General features: G+C 47.0%; 2 protein-coding genes and 1 long non-coding RNA gene across 5 annotated transcripts; 2 read left to right on the top strand and 1 right to left on the bottom strand.

The window, feature by feature from the left end:
* The first annotated feature begins 1,212 nt into the window (after positions 1-1,212).
* Positions 1,213-7,418, top strand: LOC103628965 (uncharacterized). 3 transcript variants are annotated; one of them, XR_004850028.1, is made up of 8 exons: positions 1,213-2,203; positions 2,814-3,219; positions 3,319-3,407; positions 3,501-5,240; positions 5,360-5,413; positions 5,524-6,717; positions 6,830-7,012; positions 7,171-7,418. It is a non-coding gene; the product is annotated as an uncharacterized lncRNA (long non-coding RNA). The 3 variants fall into 3 exon arrangements; XR_004850029.1 differs by having other exon boundaries at positions 2,814-3,407; positions 6,528-6,717; XR_004850027.1 differs by having other exon boundaries at positions 5,360-6,717.
* A 221-nt stretch (positions 7,419-7,639) lies between these two features.
* Positions 7,640-9,830, top strand: LOC103628966 (cytochrome P450 89A9). Its single transcript, XM_008650159.2, has 2 exons — positions 7,640-9,031; positions 9,183-9,830. Exons 1-2 carry the CDS (start codon positions 7,916-7,918, stop codon positions 9,654-9,656), a joined length of 1,590 nt encoding a protein of 529 aa, XP_008648381.1. The 5' UTR covers positions 7,640-7,915; the 3' UTR covers positions 9,657-9,830.
* Positions 9,777-11,111, bottom strand: LOC103628967 (probable acyl-activating enzyme 1, peroxisomal). The gene is made up of 2 exons (XM_008650161.3): positions 10,771-11,111; positions 9,777-10,511 (listed from the first exon to the last, which is right to left on the bottom strand). Exons 1-2 carry the CDS (start codon positions 10,981-10,983, stop codon positions 10,134-10,136), a joined length of 591 nt encoding a protein of 196 aa, XP_008648383.1. The 5' UTR covers positions 10,984-11,111; the 3' UTR covers positions 9,777-10,133.
* Positions 11,112-27,645: the final 16,534 nt, after the last annotated feature.

Here is a 27,645-nt window from a genome sequence, read left to right on the forward strand (position 1 = left end):
CTCCGCTCCGCCCGACCCAGGGCTCGGACTCGGGCTAAGACCCGGAAGACGGCGAACTCCGCTCCGCCCGACCCAGGGCTCAGACTCGGGCTAAGACCCGGAAGACAGCGAATTCCGCTCCGCCCGACCCAGGGCTCGGACTCGGGCTAAGACCCGGAAGACGGCGAACTCCGCTCCGCCCGACCTAGGGCTCGGACTCGGGCTCAGCCCCAGAAGACGACGAACTCCGCTTCACCCGACCCCAGGGCTCGGACACCGCCCTGGCCTCTGCCGACGACCTCCGCCTCGCCCGACCCAAGGGCTCGGACTCGGCCTTGGCCATGAAGGACAGACTCGACCTCGGCTTCGGAGGAGCCTCCACGTCGCCCAACCTAGGGCACAGGCCCGCCACGTCAACAGGAAGCGCCATCATCACCCTACCCCGAGCCGACTCGGGCCGCAGAGAACAAGACCGGTGTCCCATCTGGCTAGCTCCGCCAGATAGGCAATGATGGCGCCCCGCTAGCCCTGTGACGACGGCGGCTCTCAGCTCCCTTACGGAAGCAGGGGGACGTCAGCAAGGACCCAACCGCTCCAACAGCTGTCCTTCCGCCAGGCTCCGTTGCTCCTCCGACAGCCACGACATCACACCAGCAGGGTGCCAAGATCTCTCTGGCTGCCACATTGGCATGTACTTAGGGCGCTAGCTCTTCCCCGCTAGACACGTAGCACTCTGCTACACCCCCATTGTACACCTGGATCCTCTCCTTACGCCTATAAAAGGAAGGACCAGGGCCTTCTTAGAGAAGGTTGGCCGCGCGGGGACGAGGACGGGACAGGCGCTCTCTTGGGGCCACTCGCTTCCCTCACCCGCGTGGACGCTTGTAACCCCCTACTGCAAGCGCACCCGACCTGGGCGCGGGACGAACACGAAGGCCGCGGGATTTCCACTTCTCTCACGCCCGTCTCCGGCCACCTCGCTTCCCCCCTTCGCGCTCGCCCACGCGCTCGACCCATCTGGACTGGGGCACGCGGCACACTCACTCGTCGGCTTAGGGACCCCCCGGGTCTCGAGACGCCGACACATACTGTCATGACAATTACACAAAACAATAGTGCACTGGTAAAGGTCAACGTCCCATCATGTAACACGCCGACAATAAACTAAAAACCATATGGTCTGCGTCAGATAGCTCAAAATCCACGAGGCTCATATCTATTACTACTCTATAAGACAGCAAGGAGGGCGTCCACAGTTGTCGTGCCCCCGCTCCCGCACATCGCGCCGCCCCATCTTCCCCGACTGTCGTCCCGCCGCAGAAATCTCGCCCGCCCCTCCCCCCTCGCCCGCACGTGGACCCGCCTCTCCTCGCCGTGATCTCCACTTCTAGCAATGACGTCCGCGCAATCCACTCCCCCCGATCTGTCTCACCTCCATGGAAGTATTCGATCTGCCGCTCCCAAATCTCTCCCTGGAATGTCGATCCGCGTGATCCACTCCCCCGATCTGCCTCACCTACATGAAGTACCCGATTTGTCGCTCCCAATCTCTGCATCGCGTGGACGCCTTCCATGGAGTCTCTGTACGTATGCGCGATTTACTCCCCCTCCCCCCGATCTGCCGCTCCCAATATCTCCCTGGAAGACCGATCTGCATGGTGTGGACGCTCCATGGAGTCCCCACCCCGCAACCCCGCTCCGTGCTGTGCGGCGACGCGATCCTTGCCGACCTTCGCGAGCCAGCGCCGCGCCGGCTCATGGAGTGGGACATCTAGCAGCCGAAGAAGAAGTTCAAGAGGGGCGGCAGACGCTCGTTCGCTGCGTAAGACGATGAGGACTTCAAAGCCGACTCCAGCGATTTGGATTTGGAGCTCACAGAAGGGGCTGACTCCAGAAGGGCTTTCTCCAGAGGTATTAGCTCAAGCTTATTTTCTATGGTGGTATACGTATTTTTGCGTTTGATTGTTGCAGACGATTAGAATCTACGAGTTGGTTGGGGTGCCGCCGCCGCCGCAGGGAACCCCTCGCTGGCGGGTCTGGTCGAGTCCGGTGCGCTTGTACGCGTATCGTGGCGGCAGTTTGGCCCTGTCCCGGCGTGGTGGCGGCAGTTTGGCCCTGTCCCGGCGTGGTGGCCGCTAAACTTCATGGAGCTCGAGGACGTGTGGATCCTCGGCACCTCGCACCTCTCCGCGTCCTCCACACCGTCAAAGGAAAAGATCATCGTGTAATTGAGTTGTCTGCTGCCAAATTTTTACTATCATCAGTGGTTACTTTCTTTCTTCTACTTGAAATTACTCGTGTCGTTTAGTGTTGGTGTAAGCCAATACCTGTAAATGACTTCGTAGTCAGAACTGATCTTTTTTGTTTGTTTAGTGTTTACTGGGTGCAACTGTTTGCTTCATGTTCCACAAATTGAACTGACAAACCTATCATCTGTTTGTGCTGCTGCATCGGCTTTTGGTTTACAACAGTTACCAACTTTAGCAAGTTTGATTTCTCATTTATGCTGAGATAATGCTTACCTCTGTTAGTGGTGTTTTAGTGTGGTTCGTTATCCTCGCAATCCTTTAGCAAGATGGCATACATAGACTAACTGTACAGTGTCACCTAAGACAGTATGCGTGTTGAATTTTGCCTTCTAAATAGGTTTTAGATAGTTTTCGGTATGTTATTATTGATTGATTTAAGAACTGGCTTGTAACCATTTTTGGCAACTTTTGTAGCACAATTTTTTACGCTGCATGTTATGATCTTAGAAATTAGCTTGGGTCTGAGACCTGATTATTTGGATTGACTAAAAACAAGCTCATCCAGATTTACCAACTCTGATGCAGGGCCCCCTCATTGAAGAGCCTCCATCTCTGCCTGTGCCATTACGTCACTAATCAAGGTTTTGCAGAGGCAGTTAATTGCTTCCCTCAGCTCGAGGAGCTAGACATTACATTCTGCTCATTGTATGGCATCGTGTGTGAGACTGCTGGGAGAGCCTGCCCGACAACGTCGTCGTCTAGCTCTGCCGGAGCAGGCAAGGACGTGTATCCCCTTAAATGTTATGCCGCTTAAACAAATGCTGTCAAATCTTCTTCCGGGAGCGGGGCTAACAAACCACGTTGCAGAGCCCTCACTTCGGAGCTGGAATCATGTACTCGTCCAGTGCCAACGAGCCGCTTTTGAAGTCCAACATGTTCTCTCTCGGTGGCTCCAAGTTCTTAGGCGCAATCAACAGAAGCATCAACTTGGGTCAGATCAACCGATCGCTGCCTCGTGCTTACCACTTCTCATTACCCATGGGACTCACAAAGACCTGCTGATTTTGTTGGTTTCTTTGGACTGGCACAGGTGGGCAGAGCGCTCTTGCTCTCCGTCTGCTCCGCGTTGTTTTTCCTTCTAAAATTTCTACCAGTGCGAACTATCCGTTTGGAGGAGAGGTGCTTTATAATAAACTGACATGTATTTTTTCTCCATATGTTATGTGATAACATATCAACTGAATTCTACTACCATATACTGTATTTTGGTAGTTCCGAGCAACTAGGAGAGTTTCTGAAGATATTGGAAGTACAACACAAAAAGGTCAGAACCACTTTTCAATCTAACCAGATGTTTATATGTTTGGTGGTGAAGCTACAAAAATTCTAGACTATGTGGAATATTTCCCAAATTGAGTTGGTAATGGAAAGTAAAGGACTGCAGAATGTGCCGCTTCTGGTCTTGAAGGTTTCCAACATGGTTCGTCAATGGAAAGGTAGTATCGGCTTGCGAAATATATTCCTAAGCCTACAGAATGTAAGCTAAAATCACGTGCTCACTGTGTACATTTTTTTCTGGTAACAACAACTTTTTCTGAAAAGAATGAACATCCTAAATCCTTACTCTCTGTAGATAAGAAGCATCTAGAATAAAAGATATCCAATGCCTTTACTGTTTGTACGGTAGATTTTTCTTTGTCATATATCATAGTTACCTCTTGAAGTACATTTCATCAAGTTGTAGTTAGCCCTTGATGTACATTTCAGCTTTGATGTATACTAGCACAAAACAGAAAGAATCATTATGGTCGAACTACTACTATAATGAGAATTTCACATGCTACTGCTAGATTATCTTGTATGCATGGTTCTTGAGCATAGTCACATTATTTCTAAAACTAATTCTGGAGAGTATGTTTATGTGGAGTTAGAAAAAGTAATATACAAATACATATTATTCTATAGCAGCTTTATAGGTATAAAAAATTCCGTATGTTACTTCTGGTACAGACATTTTTTCTATATAATTGAACAAGCACACCTGTAACTGAATCCGTTTTGCAACTCCAAACTAAAACTGGAATGCATAATAATTGCATATACAACAACAAATATGTTATGATATATAGGAATCCAGATTCCCTGTGCAATGTAATAACATCATTAAGGCCTTGTAACAGTCAGGATAGCATCTGAGTAGTTTAAGTGTTGTCGGCCTATGTGCTCTAGACGAGAATTTTTGCTTTGTCATATAACAAATTCTAGGAACTTTTTTTTGCAAAATTATAACCATTTATCACTTATCAGGATGTTGTGTTGACACTAAACATTCTCGCCTTTCTTGGTAATAGTGTCCACTTAAGTTAGACGAACTGCCACCATTCTTTCCACTGCTCTGTTTCAACTTCCTCGCAAAAAACATAGCGACCTGCATGTGCGTTTTTTGCCATGATCTCAGTTCTCTTTAGCTCCGTCTTCCCCCTTCTTGATCTCAGCTTCAACCCTTATCTTTTGTCTCCCTGTCCATCTCCATCCCGGTGTGATCAACTTTCAAGAAGCAGTTGGGACTGGACCTTAATTTTTGCATGTCTAGAGGAAATTGCCGGTTTGGTTCGTATTGTGTAAGAATTTGAGATTTTGAGTTAGATTATAATAATTAATATGTGGTGTTCATTTTTATATAATTTATTGAAACCGTACATAGCGATATCGACCTTGTACTTCTACCAGAGTGGCTGAAGGCACTCGTGGCCCATGGGCTCCTCAGTCGTTCCTTCGTCGGTGTAGAAGGTGGCTGACGAGTAACCCAGGACACGGTGCGCGAGGAAGATAAGCCATGGTTGTTTCTGCCGATCAACAGATGACAGGCAGTGCTCGATGAACCTGTACTGCTCCGTTCCTGGCCTCCAGTCCAACTCGGTATTGGCTTACGCAGAAACGGAACATCCCGTAGTCCGTTGAGTACCTAGAATTATAAGCTGATGTTCAATGAGAGCTTCTTACAGAAAAAAGGTTGGAAAATACTGTAACTTTCTAGATGGACAGTGATGCACAGCTCAGCTCCATCAACAAATAGCTTCAATGCTGTATTTGTTAACTGCCATAAGTATTTGTTTTTGACTTTTTTGCAGGTGTCATGAGTAGTGAAATTTCAGCCATCTCAGCTTCATCAAACACCATAAAAGGTTGTTAATGTCCTCTTTTGCCTGTCTATTATTTATTTTAGTTGAACCAGAAATATCTTTGTATTTGACCACGTATATAAGCAGTAGCTTCATGTTTTATTTCATACCAGAACTGCTCACGGTTTTCTGCTGGCACGTAGAACATATTCTGAGCTGGTACCCCGCATTCACCACCTGAATCAAGATTTCCATAGAAAGATCCTGATCCAGGCCAATCTCTTTTGTGGCTACCACTGCAACCACAAATTAGTAGCATCAGAAACATATAAAAACTGTATCGTTTTATTACTTGATCTATTGTCGAATTGGAATCCTGGAGAACCTCCCAACCATGTAAAGCACAGTAGAAGCAATGGGCTCAACCTGTGCAGTGAATTGGTCGCATTGTGAAAGATAGCCATTGGCATATGAGCTGGTTTGTTGTGTTAAGTGAACCAGGCTCAAAGTCATTGGACTCATTTGAACCATCAACCTCAGTCCGTTGAGATGACTATAATGTGGTGTGGTGTGACCCATGATTGACATAAATTAAGAAGATTTGGTGGGCTTGGCTTGATGACAACATTGTTTTTTTGTGTCTGTACACGATGGCAGCAGTGCTTTCGCCTTATGTGTGCTGCTCTTCAGGTCTCTATGGATGACATCGCCCCCTCTCCCGCTATTATTAATTTAATTTGTAGCGAGACTGACATGATGATGATAAGATGACGGATCGCCATGTCAACATGGGATGCTCATCATCGAATGATTTTATCTATAATTTGCGATGTGTTTTGTGAGATGAGTCGGGCGATGGAAGTTGGTCAACATGCACCAGAGGTCGAGGCTGCTGAAGCATCAGATGAAGATGTTGAGGCCTACATCGGCAAAGCCACCGGTGGTGTGCTGATTTATCTATTACTTTTCTTAAACAACATATATAGAAATTGTCCCACTCCTGTTTACTACACAAAGATGTTAAGTGTATTGCAACACAATAAATGTTTTTATGACTAAGTTTTTAATCCAAAATATTCCGAGTTTAGTTATGTATTGGTTATTATTACTCCAGTCCAATCATGGTTATTACCTGTTTATATATCTGCCAGGATATTTACTCCTTTGGTGAACGCAGAGATGAATTGAGACAATAATGGAATGGTGACCTTCAAGGAATTCCTTTTTGCTTTTACTCAACCGAAGATTAGGCGTTCTGAATCGATCGAGCCAGCCCCTCAGGAGGCCTCCAGCAGCTCCCTCCTGTCGTGCCTCGGAAGTAGTAGCTCATGTTCTATATGTGGCGAGCTGATGGTAGAAATTACCAGGTTTGCATGCCATTGATTTTTTTGCGAGTACAAAGAGTTGGTGTTCTATGTAGTGGTGCACAAACAATTTTATAACCGACATTCCTTTTTCTTTGTTTGTTGATGTGATTAGGTTCATTCTCTTCTGTGATATGTGAAGCTCGAGTGAAAAGAAAAATTATGTGATGAGAACATAGCAGCTGAAGTTGGAATATATTGAGATGTCTATAATGTGGTGTGGTGTGACCCATGATTGACAGATTAAGAAGATTTGGTGGGCTTGGCTTGATGACAGGCGACAGCATTGTTTTTTTGGGTCTGTATACGATGGATGACATTGCCCCCTCTCCCACTATTATTAATTTAATTTGTAGCGAGACTGACATGATGATGATAAGATGACTGATCACTATGTCTGCATGGGATGCCCATCATCGAATGATTTTATCTATAATTTGTGATGTGTTTTGTCAGATGAGTCGGGCGATGGAAGTTGGTCAGCATGCACCAGAGGTTGAGGCTGCTGAAGTATCAGATGAAGATGTTGAGGCCTACATCGGCAAAGCCACCGGTGTTGTGCTGATTTATCTATTACTTTTCTTAAACAACATATATAGAAATTGTCTCACTCCTGTTTACTACACAAAGATGTTCAGTATATTGCAACACAATCAATGTTTTTATGACTAAGTTTTTAATCCAAAATATCCCGAGTTTAGTTATGCATTGGTTATTAACAAAGAATAAATATTGTTCGTTTTTTATATAATTATTGTGTACGTGCTTTGTGTGTGGCCACTGCCCGCACGCGCTAGGCTTAACTATGTAATAGAAATTGTGTTAGAATCTTTTTCTCTTTGTTTCTAATGATAAAGAAAGTAGAAGAATGCGTATACACAAGATAAAAAGACCATTCTTTATTTTTCTTAATAAATGTCTCGTGTATATCTCAACTACCAAGCACCACCACCCGATCGCTTCCTATAATAAATTTTTGCACAAATGTATATTTGAAACATGGTTGTTGGCTTTAATAAATAGGATGCACACATCTTTGTAGTTTACGCTGTATAAATGAAACCGTAGCAAAGCACGGGCACACTACTAGTATAAATATAAATATACAGCGAGCACTGATCGAAGCAGCAGCATACTGAAGCCCTGAAGGTAGCAGTAAGTAGCTGCACCTGCATGCAGATGCAGTCATGCAGCTGAGGCCATGCAGGAGGAAGCAACAATGCAAGTCATCCTCCTCCTGTTGCTCCCGTTGGTTCTCCCGGCGGTCATCCTGATCGTCCGGCGTGCAACGCCGGCGATGAAGGCATGCCTGGCCAATCTCAAGTTCGTTCTAGCAGGTAATAAGCCACCGGACATGTTGGTCACGGACTGTGCCGCCGCGTATGGCCTTCTCGTGCGGGGCAGGAGGACGGCCGGCGTCGGCGGCGGCGGCTCCTTCTCCAACCGCCTTTCATCCATGTCACCCAGCGCCGTCCTCTCGGGCCGCCGCTACCATAACATCACCTCGGCGCCCTACGGCCAGCTCTGGCGCGCCCTCCGCCACAACCTGGCCTCGGGAGTCCTCCACCCGACGCACCTGCACGGCGGCTACGCAGCCGCGCGGCGCCACGCGCTACGCGGCCTCGTCGCCGACCTCAGGGACCAGCAGCTCGCCAACGGCGTGGTGCTCGCCGCGGAGAGCATCCGCGGCGCGGTGTTCGGCCTCGTCTCCGCCATGTGCTTCGGCGGCGACGGCGCCGCCGACGCGGCCGTGGTCCGTGCCATGGCCGACGTCCAGACGGAGCTCGTCCTGTCCCTGCCCGCGGCGCGCGCGTTCGTGTCCGTGCCGTTCCCGGCGCTGTCTAGGCTGATCTACCGCGAGCGGTGGAACAGGCTGGCCGCGATACGGCGGAGGCAGGAGGAGCTGTACCTCCCGCTCATCGACGGCTGCCGCAGCCGTCGCCGGGAGCCTGGCGAGGCGCTGACTTACGTGCGCACGCTCCTCGACCTCCGGGTCCCGTTAGAGGAGCTCGAAGCGGACGGCAAGCACAACGCTGCAGGAGGCAAGCGGAGGCTCGAGGACGGTGAACTCGTGGGACTTTGCTCGGAGTTCCTTGGTTCCGCAACTGAATCCCTGGCCGCGGCGCTGCAGTGGATCATGGCGAACCTAATCAAACGCCCAGACGTGCAGGAGGCCGTACGGAGAGAGGTCGACGCTGCTGTGGACGCCGACGCCGAGGAGGTCGGGGAAGAAGCCCTTGCAAAGCTGGACCACCTCAATGCTGTCATCTTGGAGGCGTTCAGGCTGCATCCCACCACCATGTGGGTATTTAGGCAGGTGAGCCATGTACTCTTCCTCTGTTCTAATCTATATGTCACTTCGATTTTTCTATAAATTTAATTATGCATTTAGATGTAGCATATATTATAGTAATTTACTAGTTAACCATATATAACCAACCTCATGAATATGGAGAAATATAAAAAAGGTGATGGAAGAAGACCAAGTGGTTCATGATGGTCAACGTGTTCCTACGGGCACCAAGATCGTCTTCTCGTTGGAGGCTCTAGGGCGAGACAAGACAGTGTGGTCTGACGACCCTGGCGAGTTCAAGCCAGAACGCTTCCGTGCATGCGGAGGCGGAGAAAGCACTACTGCCAAGAAGAAGCTGATGTCCATGGCCGCCGGGGACGAGACGATGAAGATGATGCCCTTTGGGGCTGGCAGGAGGATGTGCCCTGCCATAAGCATGTCGTTGCTCCACATCGGCTACTTCATGGCGAACCTCGTGCGGGAGTTCGAGTGGGGAGAGGCGGCGGAGGGTGAGCACGCCGTGGAACTCCGCTCGGATGTCAGCGTCCTCCTGTTCAACTTCATGGAGCGTCCGCTGCGTGCGCGCCTTGTGCCTCGCCGTCGACCCGTCGTCGTCGCCGACCGGAGGCCAAGAGGCAAGAGCCTTTAAAGGATCATGGATGGGCAAGTGTTCCTGCTCGTCCAGTTGGAGCTAGCAGGCGATCATCCATAGTGCTATGCTATGGGATTACCTGGAGATCTCTATAGGCAAAGAATGAATGAGTGTGCTGTAAGAACTTTTATTTCTATTATTTTTTGCAAATAAAGAAATACCTTTGATTTCCATCGTTACAAATGAACGTGGTTTCCAACTTTCCATTGCATTGCATGCGCGAATTGTGTGGCCTCTATTCGCGTACTTATCTCTACTAACTATTAAGAGTAAAGTGTAGACTGCCCCCGCCTCAACGTCCACGCCGCGAATCCCGCTCAGCGCTCACGTCAGCCCGCACGCGATTCACCGTCCGCCCGCGGATCCAACCCCCCCCACCTCACGATTCACCGCCCGCAGATCCAGCGCCCCTCCCCGCGATTCACCGCCCCCTGCACGCAGATCCAGCGCGATCGGCTCGTTCTCGTCGTCCGGTCACCGGATCAAGAACTCTGGATCGCCGCCTCTGCTGTTGCTGAGGAGGGCCTCGTACTCGTAGCACCGATCGACGCCTGGGATCTTGTCGTTTCCTGTCGCCGCTGGCGGCGGCTCGTCGAGCGCCTCGTTGATTAGCACCACGGCGGGTACCCTGCTCGCTCCGCCGGCCTGCTGGGAGATGAAGCGGAGCGCTTCCCGGGCGACGCCCAGTAGCGCGGCGTCCACGAACACGACCTTGGCCTCCGAGTGTTGCAGCAGCACGGACGCCATGCCGGCGTCGAGCCGCGAGTTGAGCGCGCAGATCACGGCGCCCGCCATGGGAATGCCGAAGTGGAGCTCGCAGAAGGCCGGGATGTTCTGCGCGAACACCGCAACCTACACGGGGGCAGCAACGGCTTCGGTTGAGGACCGGCCGGCAAGTTTGATTCGATTCGGTACTAGAAGCAGCAGCAAATTCAGCCTGTCCACTGTCAATGAACTCGGGCAAGAACAACACTATCTACCTACTCGGGCAAATCGAGAGAGACAGCCAGGATGGAGAACAGCAAGAGCAGTAAAAGTGAATGCTTGGACGGCGGCAGGTAAATAACGCCCGAATCTACCGAGGCAAGGCAACGGCTGGACAGAGACTTACCACGTCACGGCGCGCGACGCCGAGCCCCGCGAGCGCGGCGGCGAGGCGGAGGCAGTGGTCCCGGGTCTGCCGCCAGGTGCGGGGCGGCGGCGCGGCGGCGTGTCCGGCAGCGACGATGGCTGGGCAGTCGGGGTAGACGAGCGCGGTGCGCTCGAGGAAGCTGATGGGCGTGAGCGGCGCGTGGTTGGCCGCGCACAGCACGGTGCCTTCCATCGCTCAGAGTTGGGCAGCGCGGAACAGAGGGGAACGAACGGGTGGACACTGGTGTGGAGGAGGCAGTCTGGAACGGAATGGCAGCGGGAGTGGGAATATAATAACAACAAAATCCAGCGACAGCAGCAGCGCGAGACGACGACACGTAATCGACGAGTTGACACGCTTGGTGGCTTGATGCCGATGCCGATGCTGACGGAGACGGACGGAGTGGAGGAAGAAGCAAGCTGCTCTCTGTCTCTAATGTTGTGATAACACGGGCACTGTGTCTGCCTACGTCATGGTTGATTCGCACGTATTTTCGTGACGTGGAGCCACCAACAGCCAGCCAAAGCAACTAGAACACTGCTTGCCATGCATAATGTCATTATTGCTATATGTTTAGTCCCAATAATAATTATGCTTAATTAATCAAGGCTGATGAACATTGATTGATTATTGTTGATTGCACGTCATTGCAGGTTGACAACACCAGCAGATACAACTGCTTCGAGCCTAGGACAGTCGTATTATGGAGATCATCAACCTGATAGCGCTCAACTGGTGGTCCGGTCGTATTCGATTGTTAATACATTTAATAAACAGACATTTGCAACTCTTACAAATTTGTACATTTAGTTTACATTTTCTTTTTTGGTGGAGAACAATTTTGTTTAGAGTCTAGGTATTTTTGCTTCGGTGCAATTCCTGGGAGATTTGAGCAAAGCAAATCCTTCAAATTTAAGCATGCATCATTATTAAAGATCTACCATGAGATATATGAAAACCGTTGCAACGCACGGGCACGACTCTAGTTAAACATTAAAACATCATCTGAATAAATGAAAATTTTCCTCCCTTGCATGCTCCATACATCCGTTGTGTCCTATATGTACGATATCCGTCGGTCAAGCTTTCTTGAGAATTATAAAAAAATATTAACAATATTTACATATCTGAATAAATTCATTATACAGATAAATCTAAATATTAATTTATTATATTTATTTGATAAAATTTTGGAAGTTTGACTCTATGAAAGCGAGAAACGACACTTATTTCGAATCACTTTTAGAAAGTCATAAATGTCCCAATATTATGACCTTAGTTTTTTTAATTTTTTAAAATATTATATTGAATAGTTTCTCCTGTTCGAAATTTGTCCAATATTACATATGATTAAATGGATTGTCGATCTAATGAGTGTCAAACTGACGTGGCATGTCTGATTAGGGATGTTAATGTACTCTAGATTTTACACTATAAAATTTAAAGTTTGAATTGGTTTCTATTTCTATTTATTTTTAAATTAAAACTAATTAAATGCTTCAATTTATTGTGAAGAAATATTTAAATCATAACCCATTATTACCACCCTAGATTTGATTTATCGGATTTAGGCCTTCTTTGGTTTGCTCCAGTAGCTCTGAAAATAGTTTCGCTCTGGCTTTTCTAGCTCTTTGACTTATCTAGAGGAGACGGAGCCATTTTACAATTTGTTTAGCGAAATAGTTTGTCTTGTGTTTATTTCAAATGATGTATTAGGAAAATGAAAGAGTTAATAGAAGCCACATTTTGTATGCTCTAGCTCCCAACACAAAAAACAACTTCCTTGAGGGCTCGTTTAGTAGAGTTCCGCTCTGTGATTCTCTAGCTCCGAGAACTGAATTTTTAATAGAGTGATTCTGAGATTCTCTATCGGAAGTGAATCTATTTGACAAACACTGTCGGAGAGGAAATCTCCAGCCAGGTGGCGGAGTGCACCCGCTCTAAATCCTAAGATGAGGAGGGGCCTAAGCGTTTTGCTTGTTAGTTGGACAAGATGGGAAGAACACAAGAACACGCAAGAGTTTTAGAGTGGTTCGGGCCGCCGGAGCGTAATACCCTACTGTGGGGGACAAATATCCCCCACGTCCACTGGAAGGCCAAAAGACCTCGCGAAAGGCCTTGGACCCAATAGTTCGCAAGGTCATTCTTTCGTGGGCCTGGGGAGGGACGTCCGGTGAAGTGGATTGACACAAGATTGGATCAACGCAAGCCCAGACAACCCGATGAATTTGAGCAGCAACCGTAGCAATGATCCGACCTTCCCGTATAGTGTCCTCATACATCGGAACTGAATGGAGATAGGTCGGCGGAATTATAGGAAGATAGGCTCAGTCGGTTCACTATTACTTAGGCTCACGTTGTTATCATATCCGCATGTAACGCCCCACGGTCGAATATATAAGGCCTAGGGGGCATCCCCTCAAAAACATATCTCACTACTTAGTCATCCACTCAGTTCTCTAACATCCTCGATACTAGAGAACCCCCTTGTAACTGTAGCATCCCAAAAATTCAAATTCTGAAATATTCTCAAACTTGCTCTAAATTCAAAATGAATTTCAAATTTTGTTTCAAGATGTTTGTTTACAAGTTGATATCAGTAAGTAAAATATAGTGGTCCATATTCTCTCTAAAATCCTCCTCAAAATATCCTACAAATATTTCCCCAGTGATCACCCTCAAACTCTTTCAGAAAATACTACCAAATATTCCACTGATATATCTCCAAGTATTTTCTTACTAAGAAATACCTTCAGAATCATTTTTCAAGCCCCCACAAATATTTTCTTTGTAACTTTCCTCATGCTCATACGTATACGTATGCCTCCGGTGTCATACGTTGAGCTCTACAAGCTAATTACACTCATATAAGACAAATCCATGCTAATCTCCTACTAATCCTCTCATCCTCCCACTAATCCTCTCATCCCTCCCCCTAATCCCCCCACCATGGCTATAAATAGAGGGGCAAGGGCCTCCTCTCATCCCACCCCAAGCCATTTCATGGCAACTCTCTCCCCCCACACACACACCCACTCCATGTTCCACACAAGCACACACTAGTGTTGGGGACTTGTTCTCAAATGCTAAGAGTTAAGAACAAGGCAACATAAAAAGTGTTAAGTGTTAAAGTCCTTCGTCCTTCGAAGCATTATGTCCCTTCGGGAAATAATGAGTTTCAGACGAAGGTCATAAGAGACATACCTTCGTAAACATAACAAGTAATGACGAAGGATTCATATAAAGCATGAAATATAATATAAGCATCATCATAGAATCATTTCTATTTTATTAACATGGAAAAATAGAAGTGATTTCAAATTACAGATGTACCTTCGGTCCTGAGAGAAGGTAAAAAGTACAAGCGTGACGCAAAAGCAAATGCCAAGTCAGCGTGAACAGTACGGGAGTACTGTTCATCTATTTATAGACGCGGGACGCAGCCCACGTAAAATTACATTTATGTCCATTACATTTGTCAATGACTTATGGAAATCTGACAAGGCCCACGTAGTCTTTTCATCTTTAAGTCGGTTCCCCTCTCTGCTATCGCGACGAAGCTTCCCTGCGCACAGCTTCGGCTGTGCACCATCCTTCGTGGAGCTTGGTAATCAGCCCGTTCTTCGTCTGGTTCAGGCTTCGTCCTGACCGCACTTCATGTTTGTAATTCTGAGTCCGAAGGTACCTGTTCACATAATCCACTTGGAAAACATTGTCAAATCATGTTTTTGAGGACCTTCGGAGGACGAAGGCCCCCAACAGTAGCCCCTCGCAATATTAATTTGTTAATGATAAATTCAGATTGCGATATGGACGAAGGCCTTGAGCCGAAGGTCCGAAAAAACACCTTCCCTTTGCTAGAATAGCAACTTTCACTGACAAGCGGGGTCTTTCAATTTTCAACGCCCTGGGCGTATAAATAAGATCATACCGCAAACTCATTTGGTACGCACACTTGCCATCTGCTTCGGCCCACTAAATTTTTAGCTCTTGTGCACTAAGATTTGCTGATCTTTTTGATTTTGAAGCTTCGGCCTTGAAAACAGTTTTTTAGTGTTTCCGAAGATGTCTGAAGGTAAGAAGATCCCTGCTGATACGAAGCTGAGTCTCGACGAGGAGAAGAACTTGGGATTCCTTATAGCGATGGCGGAGACTAATACGGAGAAAATCACCAAGGAGATTCTTGAAGGTTTGTCCGAAGATACTGGTGACAGCGACAGTTATGATATAGAAAGTGAAGGGGAAGAATCCGAAGATCGACCATGGCGGCCAAGTCACACGGTTTTCGGGAAAACCACCATTAAGCAGAGTCACATTGATAACATGAGAGGGAGATATTTTCGTGATATATCTATCGTGAGGGTTGATGCTGGAGAAAAAACTTCTCCCACCCCCGAAGAAGATGAAGTCGTGATCTTCCGAAGCTTTCTCAAGGCAGGGCTTCGATTCCCCCTAAGCAACTTTGTCATTGAAGTCCTGAAGACATTTCAAGTCTACCTTCATCAACTTACTCCCGAAGCTATCATAAGAATGGGGATGTTTGTCTGGGCTGCGAGAAGCCAAAGTTTAGAACCAAATGCTAAAAGCTTTTGCAACATTCATGAGTTGTTATATGAGACGAAGCCCTGGGGGAAGGAACAATATCACAACAACTTTGGGTGCTACAGCTTCGGTGCCCGCTCCGGGTCAAGCCGCCCTGTGCCAACTTTTCGGAAGAGGTGGCCCGGAGCCTGGATGACTGAATGGTTCTATGTAAAGAATGACTTAACAGCGCAAGAAAATGTCAAGAGTATCATTATGCGCCCCATCTGGCAACGCTTCGGACTTCGAAGGCCGAAGGTTGAAATGGATGAAGCGGCCGAGGAATGCCAAAGAGCCTTCGGCGTAGTCTGCTCTTTTATTGGGACAAGGGACTTGATTCAAGAACATATTGCCTTCAGGGTGTGGCCACTTGCAGGAAAGTGGGAGATGCCGAAGGAGACCATCAAAGAGTCCGACGAAGGCGGACTGGTCAGGCTGAAATACACATTCAAATACGGGGATAAATTTGTTGAACCCGATGACGACTGGTTGAAAAACATTGAAACATTAAGTGACGAACTGCTTGGGGCATATTCGAAGGCCGAGAACACTGCGTTATCAGCAGCCTTCGGAGGCCGAAAGAAGAAAAGACTGAACCAGGTATTTGACGCAGTCGGGTTTGTCTACCCTGATTATCACTATCCGATACTGGGTCGCAAAAGAAAGAATACTTCTCTTGCAACAGAAGCTACCACAAGTGCCACTAGTGAGCCAGCGCCGCAAAGGAAAAAGATGAAGGTGCTCACCCACCGAGCGCGTTTTATTGAGCCGGCCACAGTGCCAGAATTTATTGATGAAGTCTCTTTGGCCTTTGAAGCTACAGAACCAGCTCCAGTGCCGAAGATAGAAGAGAAATCTGAAGCGCCTTCAGCAGAGAAGGCAGAAAAACCGAGAATTGAAGGACAAAAAATATTGGAAATCTTAAGTCCTTCAGCAAATGTCGAAACAAGAAAAATCCAAAAAGGGCCCATTGGTGACCCCAAAAAGGAAAAGAATGGTGAACGTACTAGATGTCTTGGAGACAATTAAGTCTTCAAGCACAACTCCAAAGAAGACTATTGATCTTGCTGAAGCGTCTACTGAAGCTTCGAAGCAACAAGCTGAAGCTGGGCCTTCAGAGCCCACCAAGGAACAATCTTTGGAAACCGAAAAAAAAATAAAAACATCAGAACCATTTTTGGTTGAGGAAATTGACACTGCCGTCCCCGAAGCTCCTGCCAGCACATGCGATTACATCATACGACATGCTTCGGGGAAGAAATTATCTGAAGAAGAGACTTATGAAGCCAACTACTATGCCAGAGAGCTAAAATACCCGAAGGGGGCAGTAGTATTCAACGAGACAAATGAGGATGACTTCCTATACTGCCTGCCTGATAATAAAGAACTATCTGTCTGCCGAGAGATGGCTAGGAGTATGGGGTTCCCGAAGCTCGAAGCTGGATTATGTGCTATGACAAAGGAGGATCTCGCGGACAGTCTTGCGTACAATAGCCTAAAGGTATGGGAATTAGTCGCTTGAAAAAACTTTTTAATACGTAATTCATTCTTTTATTCTTATATGGATACTTTTTCGTATAGGGCTTAATCCTAAGCAACGCATTAAGAGCACAAAAAAGCACCGAAGATGAAAGCCATGAAATTGCGTTCGACAATTTACGCTCCGAAGTTATTAAACTGAGAAACGAAGCTCTAGAAAAAGATAAAATTCTGGTTACATTAGTAGACAAGATAAAAAAGGACGAAGCTGCTGCAAAGGTTCAAGCCGAAGCTCACAAACGCGAAATTAAGGACCTTCAGAAGCGATTGGCCCGGGCGAAAGAAGAACGCATACTTGAAGAAACAAGACGTGAATGCAGCGACCAATGGGCTGATCATTTGGAAGCAACCGTGGAAGAGCTTCGGTCTTCTAAGAAAAAATGCTACGAAAAATCCATGGAAGGCGTAAAGAAAATCAAAACCAGCTTCGCTAGCGTGGGCGCATTTTCCAGTGAAGAGAACTTCTCAAGAGGCGATCCCGAAGGTCCAATAGAATGGAACAGTCACGAAGCAGAGGCCTTCGAGGAAATCCTGAGTAGCTGCGGTGACATCTGCGCTTTTTCGGGCGCCAGAGGAATTGCTACTGTCTTGGAGAAAAAAGGTTGTGAACATGTAAAATCTTTAGCTCAGTCCGAAGCTGCCTTATCCTCCGAAGACATCAAAGACCCCTCGGCCGAAGCAAGCATGGTTGGCGGTAAATTCTTCACTGATATCTGGGACAACGGCGGCCGAGAAATGGCGCAAGAAATTATTCAAAGAAGTGAAAAAGGCATCCATGATGCCAGGAAAGTGGCAGAAGTTGCCGAAGGGCAAATAGGTATTAATTAGTCGCACTTATTGTGTTGTAATTTTTATTTCAAACTTTACTCGCAGTTTGTAATAGTAATGCAAAAATATTCTGTTTCCTCAGAACCTACTGGATCGTCTATTGACCCTCACATCAAAGAGGATGACGAAATCAAACAAATGGCCGAAGCTATCATGGATAAAGTTGTTGAACAACTTCTAAATGAGGCTGCCGAAGTAGTATTAAGAGAAGACTAGATGTTATTAGAAAAAACATTTGAAGTGTGATCTATGTAATATTTTGTACATTTGAATGTAATATATAAGTCCCTTTTCATTATTCAATTCTTTACGATGCATGAAATTCTACATACATACCATTTTTGAGCCTTCGGCGAAAAAACACCTTCCCTTCTTTTCATGCTTCGTGAAGAAGACATTCTCCGAAGCTGTACAATTTCGATATTACTCTGATGAAGCTCATCCATGCTTCGTAAAAACATTCTCCGAAGCTGTATTCCGAAGATTATCATTGTATTTCCTCATGACTTTACACAATTTTCACTTTCTCAAAGCGTCCTTTCGAAGGTTGATACGGTGTCCCCTTCTTTTGCCATATGCAACATGATGTATTATGCTTATGCTATGCAAAATGGTGTGATGATGTTATGTTATGCAAATGACGTTTGTTCCGAAGATACACACAAAATATCTCTGTAAACTCTGCATTCCCTTAGGAACGTCTTTGGAGTTTCTTCGCCTTTTACTTAGGCGGTATCAGCGTTGACTTTTCGCTGTAAGCCTCCCTTAGGAGCTTCTTCGCCTTTTACTTAGGCGGTATCAGCGTTGACTTTTCGCTGTAAGCCTCCCTTAGGAGCTTCTTCGCCTTTTACTTAGGCGGTATCAGCGTTGACTTTTCGCTGTAAGCTCTGCATTCCCGTAGGAACGACTTTTGAGCAGAAAACTTACACTGCGCTCCCTTTGGAACGGCTTTTTGTGACTTCATCAACTTACTCTGCGTTCCTTAGAACGACTTTCTGTTGCTTCGAAGGATTTTTAATAATTCGAAGGTCCTCCTTGTTAGCGCAAAAAAAATTTTAAGCTTCAGGGACTTAAGCCTGTGAAGAAAATGGGTTTTCCTCGTGGGAAACAACGAAATTATTACATGAAAACTAACAATGTTCTTTGTTTCACAGAAAATAAAACTGAATAGAAAAGACTGCTATCAAAGGTAGGATATGTGTCAATAAATGTGCTTCGACTCTGGCACAGTGCTGTTGACTGTGCGAGCTTCGGATTGTTCTCTGAAGTCCCTTTGGTGTGGGGCATATTGACTCCCTTCTGGCTGTTGACCCTGTTGCAGTGGAGGTGGAGGCGGAGGCTGCTGCCAGGAAGCTTGAGGTTGACTTGCCGAAGCTACAGAAGCTGCAGGGTGGTTGTCTATGTATTGTGGGATGTAAGGTGGATGATACGAAGCAGTATGCATGACCTGCTTCGGCTGAGCTTGTTGAGATGCAGCTTCGGCTATTTCCTTTTGCTTCTGGATTGTAATATGGCACGTCCTGGTGGTATGGCCCTTGCTTTCTCCACAGAACAAGCAAAACAGTTTCCTTGGTTGATCTCCGAATCTTCCGCCGAAGCCCCTGGCGCCTCTGCCTCTTGGAGCTGGTGGCCGGAAGAAAGTTTGTTGTTGCCCCGAAGCCTGTGAGGAGCACTGCGGTCTGTTCTGCTGACTCCCCTTATCATCATTCTGAGTGGAGTTGTGGATGGACCTGACATGCCTCGGATAGGATCTTCCTCCGAAGCCCCTGGTCATTTCAGAAAATCTGAAGGCCTCCTCCCTTCTTTGGCGAAAGTCATTGTCAGCACGAATGTACTCGTCCATCTTTTGGAGCAGCTTCTCCAGGGTCTGAGGAGGCTTCCTAGCAAAGTATTGAGCAGCAGGTCCAGGACGAAGCCCCTTGATCATGGCTTCGATGACAATTTCATTGGGCACCGTTGGTGCCTACGCCCTCAAACGCAAGAACCTTCTGACATACGCCTGAAGGTATTCTTCATGATCCTGAGTGCACTGGAACAAGGCTTGAGCAGTGACCGGCTTCGTCTGAAATCCTTGAAAGCTGGTCAATAACATATCCTTCAGCTTCTGCCATGAAGTGATCGTTCCTGGCCGAAGGGAGGAATACCAGGTCTGAGCAACGCTCCTGACGGCCATAACGAAAGACTTTGCCATTACTGCAGCATTGCCACCATACGAAGACACTGTTGCTTCGTAACTCATCAAGAACTGCTTCGGGTCCGAATGGCCATCGAACATGGGAAGCTGGGGTGGCTTATAGGACGGAGGCCAAGGTGTAGCCTGCAGCTCAGCGGACAGAGGAGAAGCATCGTCGAAAACAAAATTTCCATGATGAAAATTGTCATACCAGTCATCTTCATTGAAGAAGCCCTCCTGATGAAGGTCTTTTTGTTGAGGCCTTCGGTTCTGCTCATCGTGGGTAAGATGACGGACTTCTTCAGAAGCTTCGTCTATCTGCCTCTGCAGCTCAGCTAGCCTGGCCATCTTCTCCTTCTTCCTCTGCACCTGTTGATGTAGCATCTCCATGTCCCTGATCTCTTGGTCTAGTTCATCCTCCTGAATCGTCGGGCTGACAGCCTTCCTCTTCTGGTTTCGGGCCTCCCGGAGAGAGACGGTCTCCTGGTTGGGGTCCAGCGGTTGCAGTGCTGCAGCCCCAGTCGCTGAAGCTTTCTTCGGCGCCATAGCGAGGGTCTATAGCTTCCGAAGGTGTTCAAAAAACTCGAAGTGGAAGTGAGTTCACCGGAGGTGGGCGCCAATGTTGGGGACTTGTTCTCAAATGCTAAGAGTTAAGAACAAGGCAACATAAAAAGTGTTAAGTGTTAAAGTCCTTCGTCCTTCGAAGCATTATGTCCCTTCGGGAAATAATGAGTTTCGGACGAAGGTCATAAGAGACATACCTTCGTAAACATAACAAGTAATGACGAAGGATTCATATAAAGCATGAAATATAATATAAGCATCATCATAGAATCATTTCTATTTTATTAACATGGAAAAATAGAAGTGATTTCAAATTACAGATGTACCTTCGGTCCTGAGAGAAGGTAAAAAGTACAAGCGTGACGCAAAAGCAAATGCCAAGTCAGCGTGAACAGTACGGGAGTACTGTTCATCTATTTATAGACGCGGGACGCAGCCCACGTAAAATTACATTTATGTCCATTACATTTGTCAATGACTTATGGAAATCTGACAAGGCCCACGTAGTCTTTTCATCTTTAAGTCGGTTCCCCTCTCTGCTATCGCGACGAAGCTTCCCTGCGCACAGCTTCGGCTGTGCACCATCCTTCGTGGAGCTTGGTAATCAGCCCGTCCTTCGTCTGGTTCAGGCTTCGTCCTGACCGCACTTCATGTTCGTAATTCTGAGTCCGAAGGTACCTGTTCACATAATCCACTTGGAAAACATTGTCAAATCATGTTTTTGAGGACCTTCGGAGGACGAAGGCCCCCAACAACTAGCACAAGGATCGTTCGGTCGTTCTTCGATCGTTCGTCCCCCTATTCTTAGTTTGTTCGTTCGTTCGTCCGATCGTTCGATCGTTCATGGTTCGTTCGTTCGTTCGTCCATTCGTCCGATCGTTCGATCGTTCGTCCGTTCGTTCGTCCAAATAATCTTTTTCCTGCCGTTATGCTGCCGAAATTCCGATCGTTCGTTCGTCCGATCGTTTGATCGTTCGTCCGATCGTTCATGGTTCGTTCGTCCGTTCGTTCGTCCAAATAATCTTTTTCCTGCCGTTATGCTGCCGAAATTCCGATCGTTCGTTCGTTCGATCATTCGATCGTTCATCGTTCGTTCATAATTCATATCCATCGTTCGTTCATACGAACTATTCACCATCACTATTCACCGTTACTATTTACCGTTACTATTTACCGTTACTTTTTACCGTTAATATTCACCGTTACTTTTTACCGTTACTATTTACCGTTATTATTTACCGTTACTATTTACCGTTACTTTTTACCGTTACTTTTTACCGTTACTATTCACCGTTACTATTCATCGATCATCCGATCACCCCAAATTTCAACTACTTATCCATCATGTTGTCCAGTCCACCTAAGACCAGTCAGACCCATATTCCAGTTATACAAACTCTGGTGACTGTGATTTTCCTTCCAGTAGGAACTTCCCATCTGGTCACCCATCCTAGGTTTCTCCAAGTTGAGCACGCTTAACTTGAGATTCCTTCGAACCAGGCTTCCAAACTCAGATTCCAATAATTCTCGTTTCTAAATTCTTATCGAATTATTCCCTATCCAACCATGTCATCCCATAAGCATGATTCATAATCCAGAAAACTCCTAAAATACTCTTATCCCATATTCTGCCTATAATCTCTCTGTTCAGACTAAGTCAGACGATTCATTCGTCACTATTCTCACCAACAGTGAACTTCACTGTGCTACACCACATACACCCAGCTATAAATACACCCAGCTATCCTCTCCCTCTCCACACACACTCAACACCCTCAGCCAAGGCAAACACCCACCCACTCAGTTACTCCGCTCTACCGGCTACACGCATAGTGTCGCTTCGCCTCCAGTCCACCCTCCTGGTAAGCACCTCCGCTCCACCACTAGTAGTATCTCAACACCACATGACACAGATTCTACTCAAGACTCTACCCATCCATATATCTCTATTCTGACCACTATACTAAATATTTGTTGGTATACTTGCTTGTTTGTATGTTTGCTTGTTCATGTTGCATAGTTATCGGAGCGTTCGTACTGTCTCGTGGAGGCCAGATCTACAAGTCTACGCCAGGAGCCAGAAGCCAGTTCCGCGAGCTCTTCTTCCCCCTTCGCCAGATAAGCACGACAAGCTCACTGGATCCCTTTGATGCATAAATTACCTATGCTTTTACAACCACAACCCTCAGCCTGTTATTTTATGCATGATATGATTTTGAGACAAGTTATTATGGCCACCCAGCCGCTTGCCGCAATCAATACTTGATATATTTGTTACAAATGAATTGAGAAAAGGTGTGAGTTTTCAAAAGAAATGCTTTTCAAAATGTGTATGATGAAGGGTTTTCACCCTTATCACCTTGTGAGTGGGATAATCAGGGACTCCCTGGTTTAGGGGAGGGCCTAAGGTGTTGGCTCAGCTGGTTTAGGCGTGAGCAGAAGGATTGTCCCCTCATATAAGGACCGGTTTGTCATCTTTCACTACCTGTACTCATGATAAGTACAACCACTCGAGACTGTGTGGGCAGTCACTCAATCTGAACTCGTACGGTCCAACCCCAGGGTTATGAAGGCTGGGGAGCACCAGGAGGATAAGGAGGGGGAATGTTTTGTCCGGTTTGGACATGGCGGTGGCCTAACTCCTTCCGGTATAACCGTTAAGGTTAGGATGTGCGAGGAAAGAAAGAGATTCGGATTCGGGTCTCACTAGCTATGAGATCGCAGAGCCGGACTAGTGGGTAAAGTGTACACCTCTGCGCAGAGTTTGAAAACCTATTCGAATAGTCCGTGTCCACAGGAATGGACGAGTCTGGTATGGTATGGCAATTAATGTTTTGTTTTCAAAAAAGGCTGCGTTTGAGATAAATGGTTTTTAAAAGGTCCGGCGGTTGAGCCGTGAGCTATGGTGGACGGGAAGTCCAGTAGCTGTTTTTGAAAAGGAAAACCAGTGGGAAACTGCTGAGATACCTGGATGGTTTAGTCCAGGGGATTTTATTATAATACTAAAAAACTTCCTGCTCCTTTTGGAGAGGATGCGCTTTGCAAAATACAAAATATTTTTTCAAAACAACCCTGCATAAAATATTGCTGTTTCTGCAAAATATCCTGAGCTCCACATATTCCATGCATTATATCTGATTTCCCCATTCCGCGGGTGAAGGTGGGCTGCTGAGTACGTTTGTACTCACCCTTGCTTATTTATTTTTTTCAGAAAAAGGAGATCGGGTAAGAGTTACGACTGTTCCCAACCTTGCCTGTGGCTGTTGGATCGCTGATTTGCTTCACTGCGTATATCAGGCTGCTTCATCCCCACTCTGATGATATGTCCCGAGTTGTGGACCAACTCTTAAAGTTGTTCGCCACCTTTATAGGTTTGTCGTTTAAGCAGATCTGTAATCATCTGATGTATAAATGTGTTTACTAGCCTCCTGGGACTAGTAATTGTATCACATTTGAGTCCCAGAGGATTGGGGCGCTTCAGGTGGTATCAGAGCTGTTAGGTTGGCCGCAGGACGTAACCCTTAGCCTGATCAAAAGTTTTTGAGTCAAAACTATTTTCTTAAAAAAAATCTTGCTCTCATCCCTTCATTTCAAAAATGCTTTCCCCCTTTCCTTCTCTCAGAAGTCAGATGGAGGTCCGCTGCCAAACCAGCTTTTGTCAGAATGAAGATGGTTTCCCCAAGTTGTTGAAAGAATGCATAGTTCGCCTCGGAATCAGGAGCCAGCCAGAGTATGATGGTCGTGAATTCGTCGAGCATGGCACAGAGAAATGTGTCGTGACTGTGTACATTGGATCCAGTCCACACCATGTGGAATGGAGTGTCACTGCTGCTGGGCACAGATTCAAAGACACCTGTCAAGTCGTCGCTCGCAAGGCATTGAGGGCCCTGTGTCAGATCTATGAAGAAGAAGTGGCTGACACCCTGCTCAGATTCTTTCCGCCCTTTCAGAGAAACCGTCCAGTTTGGATGGCCAGGATGCGTGCATTGGAAGGTCAGCAGCTGCTTGAGGACGACCCCACAATCGTGTACCTCACTGCATACCTGCTCACCCTGGATTCCCAGTATGATTTCTTGGCTCAGCACCACCGTCAGATGATTGCTCGAGCAGAAGATGCAGAGAAGCTCAACCGTAAGCTCCATGTGGACCTCACCACACCTCAAGCCCGTGTAGCTGCCTTGGAAAGTCGTGAAGTCATTGCTGTTGAAGCCCTGAAGCAAGCTAAGGATGAGCATGTCCAGAAGCTGATGGAGGCCTACTTGGTAACCCATAACCAACGTAGAGCCCTGCGGATCCAAGAGCCCGCTCCATCCAACCTAGTTCAACCAAGGAGAGCTGAAGACCCCCAAATTCTTGAAGGTCACCCGGTCTCTATCAGAGGAGAGAAGAAGGCTTGGGAACTACCGGAAGGAGCCATAGTCTTGGAAGGAATTCCAGTCTTCCCTCAGGCTATGGATAAGCAAGAGCACCCCGAGTCCTCCCAAGATCCCCTGCCAGAGTTGTTTGAGCCCCTAACCATGAAGAAGATTCCAGCACCGTCCTGTGAGATCAAAGAAGAAGCTGCAAACACCCCACCAGCACCGCCGCCCTCTGAGGAGCTACAAGAGCCAGTCCAGCTTGAAGAAGAGTTCGACCCCGTGCTGCCATCTCAGTCGCCGCCAGAAGAAGTCATCAACATCAGCTCCCTCTTGACCCATCCAGGAGATGTCTCAGATTGAAGTTGTGTGCCAGCCTTTCCAGAAGAGAAGCTGCCTGATCTGAGTTAGTTATGCCCAGTCCTCTACATGCATTGGGTAGTGAAGTTTTTCTTCACTTTGGCTAGAGCCCTGCGTGTATGAGAGGTAATCGTGTAGACCCGTGTTTTGAAAAACTCTATTTGTGTGGCCCCCTAGGGCATTTCAAAATGAATTTCGCTTGATGTTTTCCTCCCTTTTGAGTGCATATGTGATGCTTTAACGTTAGTGCTCATAAGTTGCATTTAGCATAGTTCTCAATTCAGGAGCCAAGCAATAGTAGTTATGCTTAGCCCCCGAATCTGAGTAGTCCGTGCTTTGGAAAAATTCTATTCTTCCCTTATTCAAAACATTTGATTTGTTTGTGCTTATCATTGCTGAGCTTGTGTGTTTTCTTTCTTTTTAAGAAAGGTTTTCTCTAAAAACATAGATCACAAATTAGATCTAATCCTCACCTTATGCTTCCATTCTCATCTTAACCCATCTCAAGAGAAAAGTGCCTTACCCAAGAAGATACCGGGAAGCTTACCCTTGAAGCCTGGAACAAGCTACAGAAGAAACCAGTCCAGTCGCTCAGTCAAAAGGACCGACCGTGAGAATCAAAGCACTACCCCGAGTCAAAGTAAACAAGAAAAGAGGACATAAGGAGTTATTACCATACAGAGAGGCAAAGATTCTTGGAACCAGAGACCACAAACATCAGGGTCATCGACCCCACCACTCACCCGTGCCCCCCACATGCGTGCCCGCCTCCATGCGCACTAGCACCGCCGCCCACGCCCCCTTTGCAGCGCACTACCGCCACCCACGCCCCCTTTTGGCAGCGCACCCACGCCATCATCACCGGCAACAGGCCCCCTTCCCCTTGTCACACCTGCTGCCTCGTGTCACCTACTCCATCACCGCCACTCCGCACCCGAGCACCCACACTCGCCTATAAAACCCCCACCACCAGCTCCCTCAGTTCCCATCCCAAGCAAAACACTCCAGATAAAACCCCCTCTGCCAAATCGCAAGCAACCCCATTTCCCACTCCCTCGCCCCTAAGATCACAATGCTTGGTGATTCTTGGGTTGAAGACTGTTGTACATGGTTCAACATCTTCGGTTTCCTCCTCTGTATGATGGTAATACTCTTTGATAGAATCCTCCAGTGGGAAGAGCAAAGAGAAAGAAAGGGTCAGTGAAAAGAAGACAATGAAGAGAAGATAAGAAGAAGGTTCTCCCAGAATCAACCCTGTGTCAGTCATTTCTCTGCAGCCTGGTCAAGCAACAACAGCAGAAGAAGGCCCCGTAACACCCTTGTTATGAGGTACTTCAAGGAGTTCAAATCCCCAAGATTCAAGAGTTCTACCCTCATTCTTTTTAAGTGGGGTAGTATTCCAGTAAGGTTCCTGCTATGGAGAAAAAGAAGAAGGCATGTAGCAAGCTTATGAAGGACCAGATCATCAAAGCATATAAGTTTCTAGATGAGAAGTGGTCACCCAAGTTTTGTTAATAAAGCACCAGAAGACTAATCAAGGAAGGAATCCATGTGGGAGTTCGCAAGAGAAAGGTTTGTGTGTTGGCATCGATGCTTCCTCAATAAGCTAGCTGCCAAGCAAAACCTAGAAGCCTGAAGATGATCCTTGAGTAGCCAGAATCAGCGTTTGCAATCAGCAACCGAATGCTCCTCAAAGGCCGGATTTTGTTGAAGTTCCATCTCCTCGAAGAGTTGCAAAGTGAAGATATGTAGCTGAAGTAAAGCTATACCCATAACCCTTCTAAGCCGAATCTCGAGGACGAGATTCCTTTTAAGTGGGGTAGATTTGTAGGATCCCAAAAATTCAAATTCTGAAATATTCTCAAACTTGCTCTAAATTCAAAATGAATTTCAAATTTTGTTTCAAGATGTTTGTTTGCAAGTTGATATCAGCAAGTAAAATATAGTGGTCCATATTCTCTCTAAAATCCTCCTCAAAATATCCTACAAATATTTCCCCAGTGATCCCCTCAAACTCTTTCAGAAAATACTACCAAATATTCCACTGATATATCTCCAAGTTGTCGGGGACCATAATTAGGGGTACCCTCGAGACGCCTAATTCTCAGCTGGTAACCCCCATCAGCATAAAGCTGCAAAGGCCTGATGGGTACGATTAAGTCAGGGATCAGTCCACACGAGTGACTCGATCACGCTTCACCCGAGCCTAGCCTCGGCCGAGGGCAGCCGACCTCGAGAGACTTCCGTCTCGCCCGAGGCCCCCCTTTTTACGGCGGACACATCATCGGCTCGCCCAAGGCCTTGGCTTCGCTCAGAAGCAACCTTGACTAAATCGCCACACCGACTGACCAAATTGCAGGGGCATTTAACGCAAAGGTGGCCTGACACCTTTATCCTGACACGCGCCCCCCCGGCAGAGCCGAAGTGACCGCCGTCACTCCACCGCTCCTCTGG

Source organism: Zea mays, chromosome 6 (genome assembly GCF_902167145.1).
Source record: "Zea mays cultivar B73 chromosome 6, Zm-B73-REFERENCE-NAM-5.0, whole genome shotgun sequence".
Lineage (NCBI taxonomy): Eukaryota > Viridiplantae > Streptophyta > Magnoliopsida > Poales > Poaceae > Zea > Zea mays.

Bases quoted from the DNA above. Each gene is read 5' to 3' on its own strand.
- LOC103628966 (XM_008650159.2), top strand. From the start codon at position 7,916: ATGCAGGAGGAAGCAACAATGCAAGTCATCCTCCTCCTGTTGCTCCCG. The intron at 9,032-9,182 runs GTGAGCCATGTA...AATATAAAAAAG, and splicing joins CCATGTGGGTATTTAGGCAG to GTGATGGAAGAAGACCAAGT.
- LOC103628967 (XM_008650161.3), bottom strand. From the start codon at position 10,983: ATGGAAGGCACCGTGCTGTGCGCGGCCAACCACGCGCCGCTCACGCCC. The intron at 10,512-10,770 runs GTAAGTCTCTGT...GCCCCCGTGTAG, and splicing joins GCGTCGCGCGCCGTGACGTG to GTTGCGGTGTTCGCGCAGAA.